We start from the raw sequence: 24,784 nt of genomic DNA, 5'->3' as shown, positions 1-24,784 counted from the left end.
CTATTTAAAAAGGCTTGTGCATTTCCTGAAGTTTACGAGAACAGATCAGATTTTTACATTCGATAGAGCAAGCATCGAAATGAACATATGGCCTCCATTACTTACTGGTGCCACTATGTGACAAGCAGAACAGCTTGTTTTTCAAGTGAACCTGTCACAATTTGACATCAAGTAGTCGTGATTGCTTAAAGTTTAAAGCTTAAACCCGAGTTGAAAAATTGAGTTGAATTAAAGCCTACAGCTGAAAATTGCCTAAGTTGTCACCGCATACCTTGCTGTTATATATATTCGATACATTTCTAATAAACAACCATCTCTTCTCTTTCTGATTTCTTATGCTTCTCTTTTACTATCTTTTTTACTTCTGATTTTTACTCTTTGGTTTCTGACTTAGCGGTCCAGGGTATTATGGACATCAGTGTCCCAATTACCAATACCAAGTGTCCGTTATACCATGGTAATCCAGGTATATCAACAGTTTTACCACTTTTCGTTTGGTCACTTCCCATGAGAATCTGGAGGTACAAGTTTGTTATGAATAGGTCAAATAAAGCTAACATACTGAAGTTAATGTTGGTAGAATTAGATGTGCAAAATAGTCTTACTGAAAAGTTATTTGCAATCCTGTGAAAAAGTGTCCACAATGCCCTAGTCTCCCCTATGGGAGGCTATTTGTATGTTCGAGAAACTTTTTCAACAATTTTTAATCCTGACACAAACATTATTTTTTAATCTAATCTTATAGCTTCTGAAGTTGACCTGAAAAATAAAACCTAATATCATTCCCAAAAGATTCTATCTATGCTCTTTGACAAAATGGATACACTTAAACTCTTTTTATTTATTTAAATTGTAAGAGCAGAAGTAGTAATAGTAGTATCCTCAAAAATGTTCAACTGAATACCCCCAGTCGTTCTCAATACATTGCTGAGGTCTCTAATTGGCAACCATGAACACAATGCCTTTTGATTTAGTTTTAAAGCAACATTTACTTTTGAAGTATAAAGGGCTAATTGCATAATTGGGGGGGGGGAGGATTGACATGCCTAATTTCCCTAAAGACATAGTTGCTGGACCGTTCTATTATGCTGAACATAATGGCTGTCTCAAAATTTTGACTGAATGCGCATGGAAAAGCAATGGGCTTGAGAGAAAAGCTGCTTGCCCTCCAATCTCTTGCTAGTCTTATAAGGGCCACCAGAACTTTTAATTTCGAATTTAATTAGCTCCTTTAAAAGTTTCAATGATATTTCCAGCTATTGTAGAGTGGTGTTGCCTATGATATTGCTTATATGCCTTCTTGAAAACATGCAGGCATATAGTTTTTTCTTTTAATTGAAACTCCTAAACGTTCCCTAAAAGTTTCAGCTTAAAACCTTTAGCGTCATTAGTTACATTAGCTGTAGTGGTAGTATTAAAAGTATGCATATAGTGCCCTCTGGCTATTTAAAAATCCCCCACAACTTACCCTTAAAGGTCTAAATTAATAATTTAAGTTTTTCTTCAGATATTGCTTTGTCACCTTTTTGAAAGTCCATATGCTCATAGTTTTTTTTATTTTTATTTAGTTCAACATCCGCCTAAATATTCCTTAAATCTTCACCTTAATGCGCTTAGCTTGCACAGTAGCAATAGTTGTAGCAGCATTAGTTGCAGTATGCGCATATCACCTTTGGTTTATTTAAAATCCCCTTCAACAAATGCTGAAAGTTTCAGCTTAATACATACCATCAACCATTCCTGAAGCATTTTTGATGCGTCCGCTTGACAACCTGAATGGGCATAGTGTTTTTAGATTTAGTTCCATATAGTTTGTATGTATCCCAAAATTTTCGTCTTAATATCCATAGTTTTATTAGTAGTAGCAGTGGTAGTAGCTTTTAGAATTCATTGTAGTAGCCTAAGCTTAAGTGGCAGTAGTAGCAATAGAAGTAGTAATAACAGTAACAGTAGCAGTAGTATAAGTAGACGCAGTAGCATTAGGATGTAAATATTTTCTTTTGTTTAGTTTAACATCCGTCACAACAAGCCCTGTCATTTTCAACTTCACACACCAAGCTGTCCCTAAGATATTGCGGGTACGCCCTTTTGACAATCTGTATACAGAGGGCGTGTTCTGATTCAGTTCATTTCCCCTCTTCAAAACTTCTTGAAAAATTTCACCTTCATGCTCTTAGGCATAGTTGTAATAGTAGTCACAGTAGTAGTATTGATATTACTAGTAATAGTATTGAACAGCAATAGTACTAATAGCAGCAGTAGTATTAACCTACTGCCTTTTGGTCAGTTGAACATCCCTCTCATCAAGTCCTGGAAGTTTCAACTTAATACAAATAGCCATTGCTATGACATTGCTGATATGTCCTTTGGATAACCTGTATGCTCATATACTTTTTGAAATTTTCATCTCAGTGCTCTTAGCCCTACAAGCAGTTGCAATAGAAGTAGTAGTAGTACTAGCAGCAGTAGTAAATGTAGCAGTAACAGCAACAGCACTATTAGCAGCAGTGTGCACATATTGCCTTTTGGTGAGATGATCTTCCCCTTTAAGTATTCTCTGAAAGTTTCAACTAAATACCCAAATCAATTCTTGAGATACGCTGTTTTGACAATGTGCATGCACATAACATATTTTGATTTAATTCAAATTTTCCCTAAATACTGTAAATGGGGTAGCGTGGTAGTAGTACTGGTGGTAGTTGTTGTAGTATTGATAGCATGCAAATATTGCCTTTTTGATCATCTCCCTTATCATTTCCTGAATTTTCCGAATTAATATAGCCTACTCAGTTATTCCTGTGTTGTTCCATTTTGACAATCTGTATACACATAACGTGTTTTGATTTAGTACAACACTTTCCTCAACATACTCTTAAACGCTCATCTGAATGTTCTTCGTCTTTTCGGAAAGTTAAGCTCAATCATGTACTCCTTTATCAATAATATTTACTACTTGCAAACACTAAACGAGCTGTCTGGATTACATCCCTAGTCCTGAGGACTATGGGGAGGTTGGCATCTCCAACAAAATAGCTCTCTTAAAATTTCCATCGGATATGTTTTGGGGAAAGATAGGCTTGGGGGGGGGTGACATCCCTCCATTCACTTTTGACTGTTAAAAAAGGGCACTAAAACTTCGGACTTCCAATTAAATGAGCTTTATCCGATCCATAGTTTATACAACTACTCGTTCCATGAAAATCTTATATGCCCTGGGCATAAGTTACAACCCTTGCCCATAGGCTGTGGGGGATTGTGTCCACCCTAAAGACATTATTACATGATTTTTGGACTATTGATAAGAAAATGGCTATCTCACAATTTCAATTGAATATGTTTTGGGAAAAGAGGATCTCAGGGCAAGGGTTGTAGGGTTGGGAGGGGGGCTAGTTTCTCTCCATCATGTTTGACTTTTAAAATTGAACTAGAAATATACATTTGAAATCAAATGAACCTCTTTTAAAGTTTACAAAACCACTTCTTCTATAAAGACCTTTTATGCCCCTGTGCATAACTTGCAACCCTTACCACCAGACTCTGGGAGGTTCTTTCCCCCACAACCGCCCGATCCATAAAAACCTTATATGCCCTGGCCATAACTGCAACTCTTGCCCATGGACCCTGGGGAATTGTGTCCACCCTAAGGACATTGTTACATTATTTTTTAACTATTGGTAATAAAATGGCTATCTCATGATTTCAATTGAATGTGTTTAGGGAAAAGAGGATGTCAGAAGGGAAGCTAGTTGCTTTCCATCATGTTTGACATTTAAAAGAGAACTAGAACTATACATTTCAAATCAAATGAGCCTCTTTTAAAGTTCACACGACCATCCCTCCCTTCCATAGAAACCTTCTATGCCCCAGGGCATAATTTACAACCCTTGCCCCTAGGACGGCGGGGGTTGTCATACTTGAAGACATAGTTTCTGAACCTTTTAGCCACGCTGAACAAAATGGACATATCTAAATTTTGATTGAATTTGTTTGATGAAATGGTGAGTGCTTGAAGGGGTTAGTTTCCCTCCAATCACTTTTGACTGTTAAAAGTGGCACTAGCCCCTTTAGTTTCCAGTCGAATGAGCCTTTTTCGAAGTTTCTACGACAAAAAGAGACCATCTCAAGATTTTTATGAGTTGCAAACGAGGTGTCGGGGGAGGGGGTATCCACCCTCCGATCACTCTGAACATTAAAAGGGATGCTAGAAGTTCTGATTACCAATCCAATGAGCTCCCTCCAAATTTTATACGATCACCCTTTCTACATAAACCTTATATGCACCAGGGCATAACTTACAACCCTTGCCCTGAGAGCTGTGGGGGGGGGGTGTCATTCTCAAAGACAGAATTTCCCAACTTTTCAACTTCGTTGAACAAAATGACTATCTCAAAATTTGGATTGGATTTGTCTGGGGAGATGGTGGGCGTGGGAGGTGTGTTAGTTGCCCCCCCCCCAAATCACTTTCGACTATTAAAAAGGGCACTAGTCATTTTAATATCCAATAGAATAATCCCTTTTCGAAGTTTCTAGGACAACTTCTAATATCCCCTCCAATTACTTTTGACTGTTAAAAGTGGCACTAGCCCCTTTAGTTTCCAGTCGAATGAGCCTTTTTCGACGTTTCTACGACAAAAAATGGCCATCTCATGATTTTTATGAGTTGCAAACGAGGTGTCGGGGGGGAGGGGGTATCCACCCTCCGATCCCTCTGAATATTAAAAGGGGTGCTAGAAGTTCTGATTACCAATCTAATGAGCAGCCTTCGAAGTTTATACGATCACCCTTTCTACATAAACCTCATATGTGCCAGGACACAACTTAAAACCCTTGCCTTGAGGGCTCTGGGGGGGGGGGGGTGGGGTATCATTCTCAAAGACAGAATTTCCCAACTTTCCAACTTCGTTGAATAAAATGACTATCTCAAAATTTTGATTGGATGTGTTTGGGGAAATGGTGGACGTGGGAGGTGTGTTAGTCGCCCCCCCCAATCACTTTCGAATATTAAAAAGGGCACTAGCCCTTTTAAAATCCAATAGAATAATCCCTTCTCGAAGTTTCTACGACAACTCCTTCGATACCAAGTACCCTGGGTTTAAAACCAAAAAAAAAAAAAAAAATCCATTGTGCCCACATCCTTCTTTACTTAGGCAGTGCTATTGCGCTGTCTATGATTCAGAGTTCAGAGTTCAGAGTTTCTTATTCACCAATAAATACAAAATGAAAAAACAATACCCTTATTCCCCTCAAAAGGTTCCATGGCCAGGGATACAAGGGGGATGAAAAAAACACAATATACGCAACAACCAAAAAAAGAAAACAATACCCAAATAACATAAACGATTAAAAAGGGAACATACCTGAGGCATGGGAGTCAAAACGCAGAGAAGACAACCATACACCATTAAATAAACACTCAGGGGACATCAACTCCTCAGAAAAAAAAAGAATAAAAACGAAATGCTATTCTGTTTGATTCTAAAATAAATGGTTCTTAAGCATCCCTTTAAAAGTCCCAAACGAGCGGTATCTCTGTACTGAAGAAGGTAAGAAATTCCTGACCTGTTGACAAGCAATGAAATCCAATCACAATGTAGGGGTAGGAGGAATGCAGATATTAAATGAAGAACGAAGGCTATATGGAGCTGAATCAGAAATAAACACGGGAGTTTTTTGAAGAGATTTTGGAAGATTGCCATGAAGCTGATGAAAGACAAAAGAAGCACAAGAAAGAATGTAAATAGACTGTAGATTTAAGAGCGATGTTGGTGAGGAACGGTTGGTGTCCATAACTAGACGGCGTGCTTTATTATGCATGACAGAAAGTGACCGCAGCGTAGAAGTAAAGGTAGATAGATCCATCCAATTGGGCAATAGGATAGATATAACTGTACAAGGCAGAAAAAACGAAGCTTCAGAATAGACCCAGGAAATATGCATCCAAGTTTTCGAATGATACCCAAACTTCGTGAAACCTTAATCCTAGTTATGGCTGTATGGTTTCTAAATGAAAGGTTCACATCAAGCAGGATACCAAGAAACCGGACCACCCTATTCTCTAGTTTACACTAGTTTTTCAGAAATAAAACTGGGCCAAGAACAGATCCCTCAGGTATGCCATAATCTACTTCAGAAGAGCTCTGGATAAGCGGATCAATTGAAATAAGCCTGCCAGAAAGATAAGATTCAAACCAAGAGAAAGCACTTGATCTTATACCAATATGCGATATTTTCCAAAGAAGAATCCAATGAGTCAAGGAATCAAAAGCTCTACGAACATCCAAAATTAAAGCTGCCAGGATATGACCAGAATCTATTGCCGAATGAGTGAAATTCAAGAGAACTGTGCAAGCATGCTCTGTATAGGGATTCTCTCGTAATCTAAACCGGAAATCATGCCAAAATTATTCTGCATTCAAAATATCAAGAAGCCTGAATAGCGCAGCCTTTCCAAAAGTTTTGCTGAAAATAGGTAGAAAAGAAATTGGTCTATAATTAGCAGGATCGCTCCGAGAACCACCTTTACACAGCACTATAACCTTAGCTCGCTTGAGAATTTCAGGGAAAATTCCTATCTCGAAAGACAGATTGACAAGCTTAGCCAATGGTGACAGAATAGCGGGCAGAATGGCATGGATAACCCTTGTATGAATTCTATCTGGCCCTGAAGACGATGACCCTTTAAGAGTATTCACGATACGAACTACCTCAAACTCAGAAACAGGGTTCAAGACCATTGAATTTAAACATGAGGGTCCAAGAGAGGCTCTTAAATCGCAACGAGAAGTTGCAGAGCTTGTAGAGGAAGCAGTTGTCTTTCTTATATTAGCAAAATAAGAGGTAAGCTCTAGCTAAACATCTTCTTCTCCTTGGACGGTTTTACCATCGACTATCAGCGTTGTTGGAACTGAAGGCAGAGGGGGAGTAGGTCTAAGAACCAAGTTAATTAAATACAATGTTTTCCTAACATCCTTTTCCCATTCAGAAAAATTTCCTATGATAATACTGAGACTTAGCCTTCGGACACAGAGAATTAAATATACTTCTATAGGCCTTGGGCCTTTGATGATGAGCTACAGATGATGAAGCCTTGTAAAGCTTCCACAAATAATTTTTCATTTTCCAGCTTTTATTGAGACCTGGAGTCGTCCATGGATGACTCCATGTCACTGCACTGCAAAGGCTTTTCTATTACTTGACTCCAAACGGTGAAAATAAAATAAGAAAGCCGAAACAAATTCCCCTGAATGACAGTTATAATTATTAAACTATAGAAAATTGTGAGTTGAGGCCAATCTTCATTTGAGAATTAAATGAAAAAAAACTAATCTTTTTAACTGAAAGTAAGGAGCGACATTAAAACTTAAAACGAACAGAAATCATTCCGTATATGAATGTCCCCTCCTCGACACCCCGCTCGTTATACTAAAGTTTTTTATTGTTTTAAAAAGTAGAATTATAACGAAGAGTCAAACTTTAGCGTAAAGAGTGGGGCATTGAGGAGAGGAAAGCCCCTTTCATATACGGAATAATTTCTGTTCGTTTTTAGTTTTAATGTCGCTTCTTACTTTCTGTTAAAAAAAATAGTTTTTTATTTAATTTCTGAAGTTTTTTTAATTAGTGCAGGTTTTGAATTTGGCTCACCGTACATATATAATTAAAGCGAAATTTGCATATTAATTTTGAGAAACACAAACAACGCAGAAATTGGTCGATAGTTAGCCATATTGCTGTACTTAAAAATTTCTCTTTGTAATTACTAATTACTTTTTAATTTACTGAGAAATTCCTACTTTACAGAAAGGGCTGAAGAAAAAGGGCTGAAAAGGCTCTCTCTCCGCGGAGAAAGCCTTTCTCGTATACGCGTATATGAGAAAGGCTGCTTCTTCCCCAACCCTCAGTCTTAATGCTAAGGTCATAAAGTTTTTAAAAATTATTCATATTCAAGTTTAGTGGGCTTTGTGTTTGAGCAGTTTTTTTTTAATGAATTGTGACAAAAAGTCAAACTTCACCATTTCTAGAGTCAAACGGTGAGTCTAAAGAGTCAAACCTCTTTAGAGTGAGGGTTGAGGAAGGGACAGCCCCTCATGTACGGAATTACTTCTGTTCGTTATAAGGTTTAATATTGCTCCTTACTTTCAGTTGAAACAAACTTTTTTTATTTAATTTCTGACCGCTTTTAAAATCATGCCGAGAAATCCCTTCCTCCCCCAGGGAAATTTTCCCTGGAAATTCCTCCCCGGAAACACTCCTTCCCATGGAAAATGTTTATGTGGGAAATTCTCCCAGCAGAAAATACCCCTTTCCCCAAATTCCCTAAATTTTCCAATAACAAACACTGTATGGGAACAATGGGTAAATTGCATTGCTTACAGTCCTTCTCCCAAGGACTATGGGGGAGGCATCACCCCCAAAGGCAAAGTTTTTGGGCCTTTTAACTACGCTGAATCAAGTGGCTATCTAAAAAATTGGATTGGATGTTATTAGGGAAAAAGGGGCACATTGGGGGACGCTCCAATCTTTTTGGTCACTTAAAAAGGGTACTAGAAGTTTTGATTTCTGATCAAATGAGTCCTTTCCCAATATTAAAAGATTACTGGTTCGATACAATCATTCTTGGAAAAAAACATTTATTTAAATTTATTCAAAAAGACTTATTTTAATTTCTGTTTGTTTTGGGTTTCATTTATTTATTAATACTGATTTGTGGTAGTATGCTTGTATGCTTGGTAGATTATTTAATTCTATTTTTGTTCACTTTTGGTTTAATTTAGTTCTTTACTTTTTTTGGAAAAAATTATTTTGTGAAAAAAGTTTTTTTGATTAATTTCTGTTTGCTTCATATTGAAATTAAATAAAAAAAACAAGTTTTTTTAAGTGAAAGTAAGGAACGACGTTAAAACTTAAACCTAACATAATTTTTTCCTTATCTGAAGGGGGATTTCCCCTCCACACCGCATCTCTATTTACTATAATTTTTTTTATTTTTTTAAAAAATTTTTTTTTTGAGAAAGTCAAACTTTAGCTTAAAGAGCGAGGCGTTGCGGCGGGGACAGCACCTTTCATATACGGAATAATTTCTGTTCGTTTTAAGTTTTAACGTCGTTCCTTACTTTCAGTTAAAAAAACTTGTTTTTTTTATTTAATTTTTGTACGTTTTCGAATTAATTCAGGTTTTGATTTTGGCTCACCGTACATGAATAATTAAAACAAAATTTGCAGATTATATTTGGTTAAATGGCTTTCTCGAAACTTGTTTAATTTTATTTACGAACGTTTTTATTAGTAATAAATATACGTAACTTAGAATTAACTTACGTAACGAACTTCTATATTCATAAATTTTTAACACGTATATTAGGGGGTTCGCCCCCTAGTCAATACCCTGCTCTTTAAACTATAGTTCGAATTTTTTTTCCAGTTCTTTAAAAATGACCTCTTAATCACAATCAGTTGATCAGTTGAAAAACTTGTTTTTTTTTATTTAATTCCTGATCTTTCTCTTTAATAATGCTGGGAAATCCTGCGCCCCCTTCATAGCAATGTCCCTGCCCCCCTGTACCCGTCCTGCATGGACAGATCCTTCCCTATAGCCCCCCACCCTCTCCTTCCCCCACCTACCAGAAAAAATCTCCACTGAAAAAGTCTGTATACTTCCCAAAAAACAAAACAATATGTTAACATTGAGTAAAGTTCATAACTTTCAGCCCTCCCCCTGGGGACTTTGGGGGATCAAGTCATCCAAAAAGACATTTTTATCATATTTTTGACCATGCTGAACGAAATGGCCATCTTAAAATTTTAATCGGGTGACTTTGGCAAAAAAATGAGTGTGGGATGGAGCCTAGTTGCCCTCCATTTTTTTGGTCACCTAAAAAGGGCACTAAAACTTTTAATTTCCTTTCCACTGACCCCTCCACGTATATTATAGGCCACCGGGTTCGAACCGATAACCCCTGGGAAAAAAAAAAAAAAAAAAAAACAAACAAAACTAAAAAAAACACACCATCTGGTAGAGTTATTAGGGCAAAAAATTGAAAATAACCAATTTTTTTTTTTTGGCGCTTGAAACCTCGACAGTAGGGTTCTCTGATACGCTGAATATGATGGTGTGATTTTCATTAAGGTTCTATAACTGTTAGGGGGTCTTTCCCCTTTTTTCGAAAATCAGCCAAATTTTCTCCGGCACGTAACTTTTGATGGGTAAGATTAAACTTAATGAAACTTATATATTTGAAATCAGAATTAAAATCTGATTCTTTTGATGTATCTATTGCTATCAAAATTCCGTTTTTTAGAGTTTCGGTTACTCTTGAGCCGGGTCACTCCTTACTTACAGTTCGTTACCACGAACTGTTTGATAGTCTTTTTCAGGGAGAAAGACTGAGTCTCTTCTGAAGTTATACAACCATCCCTCCCACAAAAACCTTTAATACCACCTGTGCGTAACTTACAACCCCTGCCTCTAATATCTGGGGTTTATTTCAACCCCAAAAGCCTTGTTATATGATATTTAGACTATTTTGAATAGAATGACTATCTCAAAATTTCTATTAGACACATTTCGGGACAACATGACGTGTCTAGGGGGAGAGGGTAGCTACCCTCTGATCATTTTGACTCTTAAAAAGGGCATTAGAGCGTCTGATTACCAGTCTATTGAGCCCCCTTTGAAGTTTATATGACTACACTTTCTATAAAAACCCCATATGTCCCCAGGGCAAAACTTACAACCCTTGTCCTGAGGGCTGGGGGGATTTATTATCCTCAAAGACATAATTTCCAGTCCTTTCGGATAGGCTTAACAAAATGGCTAAATTCAAATTTTGATTGAAAGTGTTTGAGAAAATGATAGGCGTGAAGGGAGACATTTGCCCTCTGATAACTTTCGACTAATAAAAAGGCACTAGCCCTCTCAATTTCCAATTTAATAAGGCCCTTTTGAAGCTTCTACGGCAAAAATTTCGAAAAAAACGTTCAATGCCCCAAAGGCATAACTTACGACCCTTGTCCTGGGGGCTATGGGGGGAGGGTTTTCATCCTACAAGACATAATTCCCAGACCTTTCAACTACCTTGAACAAAATGACCATATTAAAATGTTGTTCAGAAATGTTTGAGGAAATGATGGGCGTGGTTCTCCTTTTGATTACTTTTGACTATTAAAAATGGCAATAGCACTCTCAATTTCCGATCGAAAGAGCCCTTTTTTAAGTTTTTACGACAATACTTTCTATAAGACACTATATGCCCCCAGGGCATAACATACAACTTTAGCCCTGAGGGCTGTAAGGGGTTGTCATACTCAAAAACATAATTTCCGGACCCTTCAACTACGAACAACAAAATTGCTATATCAAAATGTTGATTGGAAGTATTTGGGGAAATGATGGGTATGGGGGGCATTCGCCCTCCGATCGCTCTTGACTATTAATAAGAGCACAAGCCCTCTCAATAGCCCCCATGGCATAACTTACAACCCTAGCCCTGAGAGTTATGAGGGGGGGGGGGTATCATCCTCAAAGACCTAATTTCTAGAATTTTCAACTACGTTGAACGAAATGAATATCTCAAAATTTGGATTGGATGTGTTTGGGGAAATGGTGGGCGTGACAGAGGGGTTAGTTGTTCTTTAATCACTTTTGACTATTATAAAGGGCTCTAGCCCTTTCAATTTCCAATCGAATGAGCTCATTTTGAAGTTTCTAAGACAACTCCTTCTATAAGAACTTCATATACCCCCAGGGCATAACTAACAACCCTTGCCCTGAGGGCTGTGGGGGGGGGGGGGGGGGTTCAGCCTCAAAGACCTAATTTCCAGAGCTTTCAACTACGTTGAAAAAGTGGCTATCTCAAAATGTTGATTGTGTGTGTTTGGGGAAAAGGTGGGCGCGAGAGGGGGGTTAGTTGCCCTCCAATCACTTTCGACTATTAAAAAGGGCTTTAGCCATTTCAATTTCCAATCGAATAAGCCCTCTTAGAAGCTTCTACGACAACGCTTTCTATAAGAACTTTATATGCACCCAGGCTATAACTTATAACCCTTGGCCTGAGGGCTGTGGGGAGGGGAGGGGGGCTGTCATCCTCAAAGACATAATATTCGGAACTTTCAACTACGTTGAACAAAAATGGCTATCTCAAAATTTTGATTGGATATGTTTGGAGAAAAGGTGGGCGTGAGACCGGGGTCAAATGCACTCTAATCACTGTTAACTATTAAAAAGGCCACTATCCCTTTAGACTCCAAATCGAATGAGCTCTTTTTGAAGTTTCTACGACAAGGCTTTCCATAAAAATCTTATATGCCCCCAGGGCATAACTTACAACCCCTGCCCTGAGGGTTGTGGGGGAGTATCCTCCTCAAAAACATATTTTCTATCTGGAAATAATCTACGCTGTACAAAATGGCTATCTCAAAATTTTGATTGCATGTGTTTGGGGAAGTGGTGGGCGTGGAAGGGGTGTTAGTTGCCTTCTAATCACTTTCGACTATTAAAAAGGGCACTAGCCGCTCCATTTTCAATCGAATGAGCCCTTTTCCAAGTTTCCAGAACAACTCCTTCGATACGAAGTGCCCTAGTCTAAAGAAATAAATAAATATAAAATAAATAATACATTGTGCCAACATCGTTCTTTACTTAGGCTGCACGATTGCACTGCCTATGATTTGACCTTCTGTTCACGTAGGATTGTTGCAATTTTTAGGGTAGAGAGATTAATAATTTAAACAAATTTCAGGGTGGGGGGTCAACAAAAAACAACTGTATTGGATAGTTAGGACGAGAACTGCCCGGGAATTTAAAGAAATTTAGGGTTTTGACAGTGGGGCCTCGAGGTCCATTATCCACGCGTTCCTGCTTTTGTTGGAAGAAATTTTACTTTAACTCTATCTTGGTTACAGCATAAAAGCTCATATTTTGGAGGGCTAAAGAAAGATCTGATAGAGTCATATACGAAGTAGTTTGCTTCGTAATTTCAGAGGGAAAGGGAAGAGGGTGGGGACAATTTCTGAAATCGGAAAAATACATGAACCAAACAATAAACAGCATATCATAAGAAATCTGGAAATACAAATCTTATAGAGGTTGAACGGACCCAAACGTTTCTGCTTATGTGTCGGTCCTAAGAGTTAAAATAGAGCAAGCATATATACCTGAAATTAATTATCGTACCACCTACTCTTGCCGTCCCAGCAACGAATTGCATGATTCCTGTAGCAACCAGGTACATGTAGAATATAGGCTGGCACCCAGCGTCGCACACACCTTCAACTACATTGCCATGTGCCCAATAAGTTGAATTAATGAAAGCAAGACAGCTGCAGTTTGAATATTGCTAATATAAAATAAAAATATTATTAAGCAGTTCCAACGAAATTGTAAAGCGGTTCATATAAATATGTATTATTAATAGATATTAAGCAAATTTTTTGCGCCTAGCTTGAACGCTTCTACGAAACTTGATTCAATCAAAGGCATGCTTTGTCTATTTTCAGCAGCAGTCAATATCTGAATTCATCAATGACCAACACAGTATATATAATAACAGTATGACCTTTCCCTATTTCACCTATTATAAAACCCCGGACCGAGGCGCGATTGCTCCAGGGAATGTATAAACCGGTATAAACATAAGCGACAAAGAGTGCTCCAACAAAGAGAATGAAGGGCCAGAAATAATCTGGGGTAAACTTACATTATAAAGACCCGGACCGAGGTGCGATTGCTCCAGAGAACGTATAAACCGGTATAAACAGAAGCGACAAAAAGTGCTCCGACAAAGAGAATGAAGAGCCAGAAATAATCTGCGGCAAATTTACATTATAAAAACCCGGACCGAGGTGCGATTGCTCCAGAGAATGTATAAACCGGTATAAACATAAGCGACAAAGAGTGCTCCGACAAAGAGAATGAAGAGCCAGAAATAATCTGCGGTAAACTTACATTATAAAAACCCGGACCGAGGTGCGATTGCTCCAGAGAATGTATAAACCAGTATAAACATCAACAAAGAGAATGAAGAGCCAGAAATAATCTGCGGTAAACTTACATTATAAAAACTCGGACCGAGGTGCGATTGCTCCAAAGATTGTATAAACCGATATAAACATAAGCGACAAAGAGTGATCCAACAAAGAGAATGAAGAGCCAAAAATAATCTGCCGTAAACTTCCATTATAAAAACCCGGATCGAGGTGCGATTGCTCCAAAGAATGTATAAACCGATATAAACATAAGCGACAAAGAGTGATCCGACAAAGAGAATGAAGAGCCAGAAATAATCTGCGGTAAACTTACTGCCTAATTATTTAAACTGTGATGACCAATGAAAGATTTCTTAAAGATCATTACTTCACTATCGCAGACTTTCTTGGAATTCTCAACCTAAATGGAGATAGCAACAGATAATGTATACTAGAAAGCATATTACAAATTAGAAGCGCGGAAAAAACAATCGTTAATTGGATTAAGCAATAGAATTAAGCAATTTCCGTGCATAGATTCAAATTGCAAGTTTTCCTTGTCTCTTCTGCAAAACCTGTCTCAATTTTTAAATTTAAGATGATCTCATACTACAAAATTATTTTACGAGCCTTTGCAACGGATGACCATCACGAAGACAAAGCGCCTATTGGTGATTTCTCCCAGGGGGCTAGTGCTCATCGACAGCTGTCAAGAATATATGATTGGACAGTGGAATTTGACTGAAAAGACAGTGAAATCTTACGCCCTTTTTGTCGGTGACCTTGTCAATCAAAGCGGGTGACACCACAGGGAATTTCTAAAACGACCAAATTGCTCAAAAGATAATTCTTTTGAACTGATTTTCAGAGTTTTCCCCGAAGAAATACTAGAGCATTTTTAGGGGCTGACCTTTCCCTAACTTAAAAAAGAAAATTCTACTTCATTTAACCATTAACAAAAATTACCCTTTTTGTGAATGCAAGTTTCTTTTTAACTGAATATCACTATCTCCAGCATAAAACATGAAAAGCTAAAGTAGTAAACGCAAACTAAGGTTTGATCCCGAACAAATTGCAACAGAAATGATTTTTACACCATGTTGTAGAGAAGATAATTTCTTAAACCACAGTGGCCTGACATCACATAAAGAAAGAAAAACGAGCAAAAATGGGGTTTCTATAGGCCAAATAAAAATACTGAAAAAACAAAACGAATATTTCGAGAGTACAAACGCCTCTCTCCTTCAGCGCGAAACGAAACGATGTATCAATAAAAGCCAAAAATTAAAAGAATTAAAACCAACTACCTAACAACCATAAAAGCAAGTTATTCGCCAATGACCACGATTTGCACAAAATCCAAAAAAATATGAACTCCCATCGACGGATACTAGTAAACAACTGACTAAGGAAAGGAATCAAATCATTCATAAGAAAAAATAAAACGAACCTGTAATTAAATAAGTTGGAAAACTATGTCATTTGATTTTAGATTTTAATTAAGGCATTTCTTGCAGACACCCTTTGAGACCTCAGGGGTTGTTCATGTGTTTGATTAGATGACTGGGACAGTAGTTCAAAGTTTATTTCAGGGATTACTAAAGTATCGGCTTCTCTTTTGAGAAAACCGAAATATGACTCGTTTATTCTTAAATCACCGGAATCTCTGTTTAAAGCTAGACATAAATGTTGGTATTTATAAATTTCAACAGCTTCTCTGTAGTGCTGGACAATACCTTTATCATGCGAAATAAGACTAGCTTGATTAAACAAAATAGTATGGTCTGGTTTTTCAAAAATGTGCTCTGCAAGGGCAGAGTAAAAATTTTCTGTTTTTTTCCGCTTTTTAAGTGTATTATTAATTGAACTAGAATGCTGGGTTAATCTATCTGTTAGTCGCTGATTAGTTCTTCCGATATACCAAAGACAACACGAACAAGGAATTATGTAGACCCAGGAGTTCTCACCTGTCGGAATAGGGTCTTTACCTTGATGAATTTGGGATCTGATAGTTTTACTGTGTCTATAATAAGTGGAAATTTTATTTTCCCTTAGATTTTTTTAAATTTGCTTTGAAACCCCTTTAACGTATGGGAGAACAAAATAAACTGAATTTTCCCTTTGATTTGTGTTTTCTGTGGAATTATCTGATAATCTTTTAATGCGTTTTGTAATTACAGAATTTATTAAACTAATTGGATAACCATTCCTTAGAGATATTTTATTTGGGAATGGTTATCCAATTAGTTTAATAAATTCTGTAATTTCAAAACGCATTAAAAGATTATCAGATAGTTCCACAGAAAACACAAATCAAAGGGAAAATTCAGTTTATCTTGGTCTCCCATATTTTAAAGGGATTTCAGACCACATTTCAAAAAAATCTAAGGAAAAATAACATTTACACTTATTATAGACCCAGAAAAACTATCAGGTCCCAAATTTATCAAGGTAAAGACCCTGTCCCGATAGGTGAAAACTCCGGTGTCTACAGAATTTCTTGTTCGTGTGGTCTTTGGTATATCGGAAGAACTAATCAGCGACTAACAGATAGATTAACCCAGCATTCTAGTTCAATTAATAATACACTTAAAAAGCGGAAAAAACCAGAAAATTTAGACTCTGCCCTTGCAGAACACATTTTGAAAAACCAGACCATACTATTTTGTTTAATTAAGCTAGCCTTATTTCGCATGAAAAAGGTATTGTCTAGCACTACAGAGAAGCTGTTGAAATTTATAAATACCACCATTTAGTTGTAGCTTTAAACAGAGATTCCGGTGATTTAAGAATAAACGAGTCATATTTCGGCTTTCTCAAAAGAGAAGCTGATACTTTAGTAATCCCTGAAATAAACCTTGAACCACTTTCCCAGTCATCTAATCAAACACGTGAACAACTCCTTAGGTCTCAAAGGGTGTCTGCAAGAAATGCCTTAATTAAAATCCGAAATCAAATGACATAGTTTTCCAACTTATTTAATTGCTGGTTCGTTTTTTTTCGAGTGAATGAATTGATTCCTTTCATTTGTCAGTTGTTCGCTAGTATCCGTCGATGGCAGTTCATGTTTTTTTGGATTTTGTGCAAATCGCAGATATTGGCAAATAACTCGCTTTTATGGTTGTTAGGTAGTTGGTTTTAATTTTTGGCTTTTATTGATACATCGTTTCGTTTCGCGCTGAAGAAGAGAGGCGTTTGTCCTCTCGAAATATTCGCTTTGTTTTTCAGTATCTTCATTTGGCCTATAAAAACCCCATTTTTGCTCGTTTTTCTTTCTTTATGTGTTGTAGAGAAAAAAAGATAAACAACATGTCTAAAGTTGCACATTCTAGGTCAACGCAAAACAGTTTTTTTTTTGCGTGTCGTGTCAGTTTTCTCACTTTCCTAGCAAAAAATTAAGTTCCGGTAATTGTTCGTTGTATTTGAACTGAATTATTATTCCGATGTAAAAAGACGAGATGAGTGCGAAAATAGAATCAAATTTGGTTTACCGTATATAAAATAGTTTCATAATCATTGTTGGAACCTTCGGTCTTGTTTTTTTTTAGATAAATGTCCTTCCTGGTTTCTTTTCTTTTCGGTTCTGTAATTATCCTCTTTCCCCTTTGTGGTAATTATTATTTTTCTTTTGATATTTGCTACACCATTTTTCTTTATTTCACTGCGTAGGTAGTCAAACCCACGAGGCATAACTGCGCAGTTTTACGGGTGACTCACCATAGCTAAAAATTATTTTGAGATAACAAGTTTGGTCCAAATCACAGTATAAAGATATAGCAGTAAGTTTACCGCTGATAATTTCTGGTTCTTCATTCTCGGTGCGAACAAACAGCTCCTCCCACTTATTCTTGCATTAGGGCGCACAAACAGCTCCCCATTTGATCTGCCATCAGCGGTCCAATTACCCTGGAATAGGTATTTTGGCAGAAACTTTCTCAAAATGCCTTTGAAACCAACTTGAGACTTCGAAACATACTTTTAATTCCTAAAAACATCTAATAATAATATTGCACTACTAATTACTGATTTTCATATATGTATTGGAATAAATTAATTTAAAATTAGTTTCTTCAAAACTTAGTGTTCCAACGTTGAATCCAAGTTTCGCGTTCAAAAGAAATCTGACCTGTCTACCTGTGAGAAGATCTAATGTCGCTTATGTTTATATATTCTCTGGAACACTCGCACCTCGGTCCGGGTTTTTATAATGGGCGAGATAGGGAAAGATCATACTGCCTATAATATATATACTGCGGTTCAAATTGACGAGGGTTGAAAAAAGGGGCATAAAATTGATTCATTCGAAGTAAGGTGGTAACTGGTAAGGATTTATTGGCTGGAAAAGTGTTGCTGCCACCTGCAGTATATTCGTGGCTGAACCTTCTAGGGGTAGAACTTTTATTTTATTTATCAGTTCTTATACAAAGATGAAAGTGAATACAGTAAGAAGTCTTTTCTTTATAATCTTTGATTTTTTGATTAGCCTAGGTGGAGTCTGGAATCCTACAGAGAGGCTGAAGTTATATTACTTGGCACAGGAAGAGAATCCTATACGCAGCGACAGGCGGAAAGGGAATTGGGTAGGTTTAATCTTGGTGACTGGGGCCACATAGTGTGACCCTTTTGAACCCCCCAAGGAAAGTTATTTTGTCAGAGAACCCTGACGGTTATGTACACCGCCAGGGACGACAAGCAAGAATCCCACCAGGTTTCTCTAATAGAATTGGAGGTTTCCCCGATATAAGAGGGAATCGTCCTAAGACTTCAAATCCCCCTCATCCCTCCATAATAATCATCAATATGAGATTTTTACGCTTCTCGTCGTCGTGAACCTCCCCCTCGTTTTTATCCAAACAATCTTTTGCTGGCTAAATTGTCGGTTATGAGATCTATTTAACTAAAAAAAACAAGTTTTTTTTAACTGAAAGTAAGGAGCGACATTATAACTTAAAACGAACAGAAATTATTCCGTATATGAAAGGGGCTGTCCCCTCCTCAACGCCTCGCTCTTTAAGCTAAAGGTTTTATTGTTTTAAAAAATAAAGTTGTGAGACAGAGTCAAACTTTAGCGTAAAGAGTGAGGCGTTGAGGAGGGGACAGCCCCTTTCACATATGGACTAATTTCTGTTCGTTTTAAGTTTTAATGTCGCTTCTTACTTTCATTAAAAAAAACTTGTTTTTTTTAGTTAATTTCTGAACGTTTTTGAATTAATGCAGCTTTTATTTTGGGTCACCGTAAATGAATAACTAAAACGAGATTTGCATTTTAATTTTCCTTTTTTTGGCTAATTGGCTTTCTCGAAATTTTGTTCTGACGTAACTTACGAATTAACTTACGTAACGAATTTCTATATTCGTATGTTTTTAATATGCATACTAGGGAACATGCTCTCTTGTCGATACCTCACTCTTTACGCTAAAGTTCGAATTTTGTATGAATCACAAACACCTGAATGAAAAAGGCCGGTTATTTAGAACAGATGGCTCTTTTGAAAGCACTAAAAACTTTAGCGTAAACAGACAGATATTGAGTAGGGGGCGAACCCTCTCATATACGTAATAATTTCTCTTCGTTTTAAGTTTTAATGTTGCTCCTTATTTTCAGTTGAAAAAAAAACTTTTTTTTTATTTAATTTCTGATCGTTTTTTAAATAATGCTGGGAAATCTGGCGCCCCCTTCATGAAAATATTCCTTCCCCCAATAAAACATCCTCCATGGGAAGATCCTCCCCCGTAATCCCTACTCTGACCCCGATCCCCCACTAGAAAAAAAATTCTCCTGAAAACGCCAGTATACTTCCCAAAAACCAAAACTATATGTAAACAATGGGCAAAGCTTATAATTTGCAGCCCTTCCCCCGAAAACCGTGGGGGATTAAATCATCCTCAAAGACATATTAATTAGATTTCTGACTATGCTGAACAGAATGGATATCTCACAATTTTGATTGGGTGACTTCGGGAAAAAAAAGAGCGTGGGAGGGGGCCAAGTTGCCCTCCAATTTTTCGGTCACTTAAAAAGGGAACTAGAACTTCTAATTTCCGTTCAAACGAGCCCTCTCACGATATTCTAGGACCATTGGGTCGATACGATAACCCCTGGTGAAAAAACCAAAAACAAACAAACCCGCATCAGTGATCTTTCTTCTGGCAAAAAAAACAACAAAATTCCACATTTTTGTGGATAAGAGCTTGATACTTCTATAGCAGGGTTCTCTGAAGCGTTGAATCTAATGGTGGGATTTTCATTAGAGTTCTACAATTTTTAGGGGCTGTTTCCGCCTTTTTTTGAAAATAAGGCAAATTTTATTAGGCGCGTAACTTTTGATGGGTAAGAAATCTTTTCTTTATAATCTTTGATTTTTTGATTAGCCTAGGTGGAGTCTGGAATCCTACAGAGAGGCTGAAGTTATATTACTTGGCACAGGAAGAGAATCCTATACGCAGCGACAGACGGAAAGGGAATTGGGTAGGTTTAATCTTGGTGACTGGGGCCACATAGTGTGACCCTTTTGAACCCCCCAAGGAAAGTTATTTTGTCAGAGAACCCTGACGGTTATGTAAACCGCCAGGGACGACAAGCAAGAATCCCACCAGGTTTCTCTAATAGAATTGAAGGTTTCCCCGATATAAGAGGGAATCGTCCTACGACTTCAAATCCCCCTCATCCCTCCATAATAATCATCAATATGAGATTTTTACGCTTCTCGTCGTCGTGAACCCCCCCCCCTCTTTTTTATCCAAACAATCTTTTGCTGGCTAAATTGTCGGCTATGAGATCTATTTAACTAAAAAAAAACAAGTTTTTTTTAACTGAAAGTAAGGAGCGACATTAAAACTTAAAACGAACAGAAATTATTCCGTATATGAAGGGGCTGCCCCCGCCTCAACGCCTCGCTCTTTACGCTAAAGTTTTTTATTGTTTTAAAAAATAAAGTTGTGAGACAGAGTCAAACTTTAGCGTAAAGAGTGTGGCGTTGAGGAGGGGACAGCCCCTTTCACGTACGGAATAATTTCTGTTCGTTTTAAGTTTTAATGTCGCTTCTTACTTTCATTCAAAAAAACTTGTTTTTTTTAAGTTAATTTCTGAACGTTTTTGAATTAATGCAGCTTTTATTTTGGCTCACCGTAAATGAATAACTAAAACGAGATTTGCATTTTAATTTTCCTTTTTTTGGCTAATTGGCTTTCTCGAAATTTTGTTCTGACGTAACTTACGAATTAACTTACGTAACAAATTTCTATATTCGTATGTTTTTATTACGTATATTAGGGAGTTCGCTCCCTAGTCAATACCTCGCTCTTTACGCTAAAGTTTGAATTTTGTTCGAATCACAAACCCCTGAATCACAAAGGCCGGTTAATTAGAATAGATAGCTCTTTTGAAAGTACTAAAAACTTTAGCGTAAAGAGACAGATATTGAGTAGGGGGCGAACCCTCTCATATACGTAATAATTTCTCTTCGTTTTAAGTTTTAATGTTGCTCCTTATTTTCAGTTGAAAAAAAACTTTTTTTTTATTTAATTTCTGATCGTTTTTTAAATAATGCTGGGAAATCTGGCGCCCCCTTCATGGAAATGTTCCTTCTCCCAAGGAAATATCCTCCATGGAAAGATTCTCCCCCGTAACCCCTACTCCGACCCCGACCCCCCACTAGAAAAAAAAACCTCCTGAAAACACCTGTATACTTCCCAATAACCAATACTATATGTAAACAATGGGCAACGTTTATAATTTGCAGCCCTTCCCCCGAAAACCGTGGGGGATTAAATCACCCTCAAAGACATATTAATTAGGTTTCCGACTATGTTGAACAAAATGGATATCTCAAAATTTTGATTGGGTGACTTCGGGAAAAAAAAGAGCGTGGGAGGGGGCCAAGTTGCCCTCCAATTTTTTGGTCACTTAAAAAGGGCACTAGAACTTCTAATTTCCGTTCAAATGAGCCCTCTCACGATATTCTAGGACTAATGGATCGACACGATCACCCCTGAAAAAAAAAAAAAAAAACAAACAAATAAACACGCATCCGTGATCTTTCTTCTGGCAAAAAAAAAACAAAATTCCACATTTTTGTGGATAAGAGCTTGATACTTCTATAGCAGGGTTCTCTGAAGCGTTGAATCTAATGGTGGGATTTTCATTAGAGTTCTACAATTTTTAGGGGCTATTTCCGCCTTTTTTCGAAAATAAGGCAAATTGTGTCAGGCTCGTATCTTTTGATGAGTAAAACTAACCTTGATAAAACTTATTTATTGGAAATCAGTATAAAAATCTGATGTATCAAGGTATCAAAGTTCTGTTTTTTAGAGTTTCGGTTACTATTGAGCCGGGTCGCTCATTACTTACAGTTCGTTACCACGAACTGTTTGATAATCAGTTAGACTGAATCACATCGTCGCTGGCTCCATCGCCTGATGGGTCAGCCTAAAAAAAAGTGGTTGCAAGATGTTTATTAAATCATGAAAAATATTAGAAAAGAGAAAATCATCTATAAAACTAGTTTTCAGCGGTCCACATTTAAAATCCCTCTTAGAATAAACTATTATCAACACACTGACTAGTATTCACAACTGATAAAATTATCGAATCAACTTCATGAACATTTGAAAGGCACAATAAAACTCCGACTAGTACTCACAACTTATTCTTTTGATTCAGATAACTAAGCTTTGACATTCTCCTCATCGTTATAGCTTTCAATTCTTGGAGAGTTAGAACTTGCTGTCCCTTTGCACGTTTTACACGCTGCAGGGCAAGCTAAGCCGCTTTTAAAGCAGCTATGTCTCGTTGAGATATATTTCGGTTAACAAAAGCACTTCACGATTTTAAGAAGCAGACTAGGGGCTGGTGGGACGTCAGTTGTCAAGGGATACAAGAAGTAATCATTATTTTTCAACCCAATCCCTCAGCTTTAAGTTCAGAATCAGGATCTCCACTCCATACCTAAACTTGGTGAAAAACCCTATAACTATGGAATTTAGCCGCATCAGAAGTTGGTTTTAACTGTTCTGGGTGGACGAAAGTGCTAGCAGTAGTCACCTTCTTTTTAAGAACTTGCCTGAGGAGTTCATTCAGATTCCCCCGTTTTGATGATCCATATATCATGAACAGAGTGTCTTCACCAGCAACCCTTACTTCCTGCTTCGAAACTTACTTCAGCATGAAAAGTGCAGCTGATGTATGAAAATCGGCATCTGCCATTAAATTCTTCAGAGAAAAGCATTTTCCCAGACTGTGGATCGGTGAAGGAGAGTCACAGTCTAAGATAGCGTGAGTAGTGTGCTAGTACGCAACGCTACGGGTGCAAGCCCCGGAGCATGATTATACAGTGCATTTTCAACGGTACAAGACTTACCACGGACAGGTATCTAGCACTACAGTAGGGACATGACTTACCAGACAGGTTCTGTGTCAACATCCATTTGCTGGACCAATCAGAGATATCGAATACGGAGGGTACTTAATATACAGTGCAGATTCAACGGTACATGACTTACTACGGCCATGCATCAACTACCGTGCCGGGGACAAGACTTGTCAGACAGGTTTCTAAGGGTCAATACCCATAACTAAAGACCATGGTATAACGCGCTCAAAGGTTTAATGGTCTTTCTGTAAAAATACTAGTTTCGGGCAGAGGGTAAATAATCGTGGTTTTTCGTATAAATAATGTTTTTACTAAAGATACAGCCAAGCCGAACGTGTTTCTGAATCAAAACTTGTCAAACACTCTAATAACCTTTAGCTTGAAGGTATCTTGCATCTCGTTCAGAATTGATTGCATTATTAGCAGGATCTAATAATGATAAAACGTTGTATCATTTGCGTAAACTAACTCAATTTGCGAAAAAGGTATTCCATTGGCATAACTCTGCTCTGAATGATCTTAATTGGTGATTGAATAATAAGAGTGAAACAGAAATAGAGATTTATCTTAATTGGATTGTATGAAAGTGCTAAAAGGGTTAAACTGCTTACCAGTTAAGGCAAGTCCGAGGGTGGGGAGGGGGAGGTGGTAACTCTTACGCAACTTAACATAAATTTGGGATAACATCAATGGTATCAATATATGGAAATAATTACTGCTGACAAGGTGATCATAGAATTTGACTGAGCTTTACTTCTTGACAGTGTTCTGTATAATACACAAGTACCCTTTGAACAGTGTTGCCAATATAAAATATGCTTTAGTATTGGGATATGCTAAAAAGCTGAAAGTAATAGAGTCGAAGTCGCAAATATGACCTTGTGAGTTGACCTAGCTTTACTTCTTGGCTGTGTTCTGTGTAATACACAAGTATAATTTGAGTAGTGTTATCAATATAAAAGTGGTCTTAGTATTAGAGTATGCTAGAAACTTGATACTAATAAAGATTAAGATGTCAAGAAAATAATTTTAATAAAGAAATTCAGAACAATTCTTTGAAATCCTTAGAGAGCAATTAGTGAGATGATTATAGGTTTGACCCATCAATGACCGCAACCACCAATTACCCTAACCACTGAGGACCTCAACCTTTAAGGATCCCCTATCCCCAACCCCCAAGGGGCCCCTCCCTCCAACTCCCCCCTTTTTTTCTATTTTTTTGGAAGTTTTTTTTTGAACTTTTTTTAATTGTTTTTAACATGGTATTTTTTTCAAATTTTTTTTGTATGTCTTAGAATGACATAAAACAAACTTAAAACATAGAAAATTTACATGTAATATTTTCCAAATTCAAACTGAGAATGATATAGAAATGTCAGTCGTGACTTTTACTATTAGAAAAATAATGATTGTAGTGGCACTTTTTTTTATAGAGTTAATTTTTGACATAGAAA

At 37.2% G+C, this 24,784-nt stretch overlaps 1 protein-coding gene across 1 annotated transcript in view; it reads right to left on the bottom strand.

Moving 5' to 3' along the window:
• Positions 1-24,784, bottom strand: part of LOC148948307 (solute carrier organic anion transporter family member 74D-like) — a 172,145-nt gene that overhangs the window by 22,413 nt on the left and 124,948 nt on the right. The window contains exon 7 of the mRNA XM_089094881.1: positions 13,150-13,331. Within this exon, the coding sequence (XP_088951007.1) occupies positions 13,150-13,331 (182 nt within the window). The remainder of the gene's footprint in view (positions 1-13,149; positions 13,332-24,784) is intronic.

Source organism: Artemia sp. Qi Xiang Cuo, chromosome 9, assembly GCF_049724085.1.
Source record: "Artemia sp. Qi Xiang Cuo chromosome 9, ASM4972408v1, whole genome shotgun sequence".
NCBI classification, from domain to species: Eukaryota; Metazoa; Arthropoda; class Branchiopoda; order Anostraca; family Artemiidae; genus Artemia; species Artemia sp. Qi Xiang Cuo.
The sequence above is the reverse complement of the archived record's forward strand: the minus strand, read 5'-3'. Positions and strand labels throughout refer to the sequence as shown.